Here is a 1,058-nt window from a genome sequence, read left to right as displayed (position 1 = left end):
TTAAACTCCCCCTCTTCCTGTCATCTTCCTAGTAAGAGCTGAGGACTGGGGGAGCTGCAGACAGTCCCCCACTCACTTGGCTAATTTCCTGGGACTTATACACATCTAGATGTGTATAAGAGACAGGCGTACGCTGGCTCCCCCGCGGGCCTGGTGGAGGCGGGGTCAGGACGGCAGACCGTTTTATTGCTTAACTCAGTGGGTTGGTAGCTGTAAGACCCACATGGGCTTGCGTCTACGTCCTGCTCCTCCGACCCCCGGGAAAGGTGGGCAGCTCGGTTCGAGTTGAGGGGCTCCAGAACGAGGGTCTGTCTTAGGGGATATTTGGGGCCAGTCACTGGGGATCCCTACTTAGCCACGGAGCTGCTTCCCAGGCAGGCGCGGTGTGCCGGGTGCGCGCCCCGCCTGGGAAGCTGGGCTCGGAGCTGGGCTCGGAGCTGGCGATGGGACCCGGGCACAGTGGCCAGTGGCAGGAAGAGGTCAGAAACCACTCGTAGTGGTGGGGGGAGGGCGCCTCAACCCTGCCGCTGCTTCCTGCCTGCGCGGTGAGCCCGTGCCCCCAGGCGGCCACGTACCCTGAATACCCCTTTCCCTCCCCCTCCTCCCGGCTGCCCGCTTCCATCCGGTCCCTCCCCGTTTCATACCGAGGCAGGCAGTCCGCGAGCCCAGCCGCCGCTGTCGTCGCCAGTAGCAGCCTTCGCCAGCAGCGCCGCGGCGGAACCGGGCGCAGGGGAGCGAGCCCGGCCCCGCCAGCCCAGCCCAGCCCAGACCTACTCCCTCCCCACGCCAGGGCAGCCGCCGTTGCTCAGAGAGAAGGTGGAGGAAGAAATCCAGCCCCTAGCACGCGCGCACCATCATGGACCATTATGATTCTCAGCAAACCAACGATTACATGCAGCCAGAAGAGGACTGGGACCGGGACCTGCTCCTGGACCCGGCCTGGGAGAAGCAGCAGAGAAAGGTTAGCAGCTGACCCCGCCCACCGCAGCCCCCAGCCCCAACCAGCTCTGCCCACCGGGCTCTAGGATCCGGGCTCTGAACCGGTTCCGGGCGCGCAC

At 65.2% G+C, this 1,058-nt stretch overlaps 1 protein-coding gene across 4 annotated transcripts in view; it reads left to right on the top strand.

The window, feature by feature from the left end:
- Positions 1-643: 643 nt before the first annotated feature.
- ACTN1 (actinin, alpha 1) overlaps positions 644-1,058 on the top strand; it is a 114,954-nt gene continuing 114,539 nt past the window's right edge. For all 4 annotated transcript variants that reach the window (XM_012000879.1, XM_012000876.1, XM_012000878.1 and 1 more), the window contains exon 1: positions 644-961. In XM_012000879.1, the coding sequence (XP_011856269.1) occupies positions 857-961 (105 nt within the window). In that variant the 5' untranslated portion in view covers positions 644-856. The remainder of the gene's footprint in view (positions 962-1,058) is intronic.

Source organism: Mandrillus leucophaeus, unplaced genomic scaffold (genome assembly GCF_000951045.1).
Source record: "Mandrillus leucophaeus isolate KB7577 unplaced genomic scaffold, Mleu.le_1.0 Scaffold641, whole genome shotgun sequence".
Taxonomy (NCBI): domain Eukaryota; kingdom Metazoa; phylum Chordata; class Mammalia; order Primates; family Cercopithecidae; genus Mandrillus; species Mandrillus leucophaeus.
The sequence above is the reverse complement of the archived record's forward strand: the minus strand, read 5'-3'. Positions and strand labels throughout refer to the sequence as shown.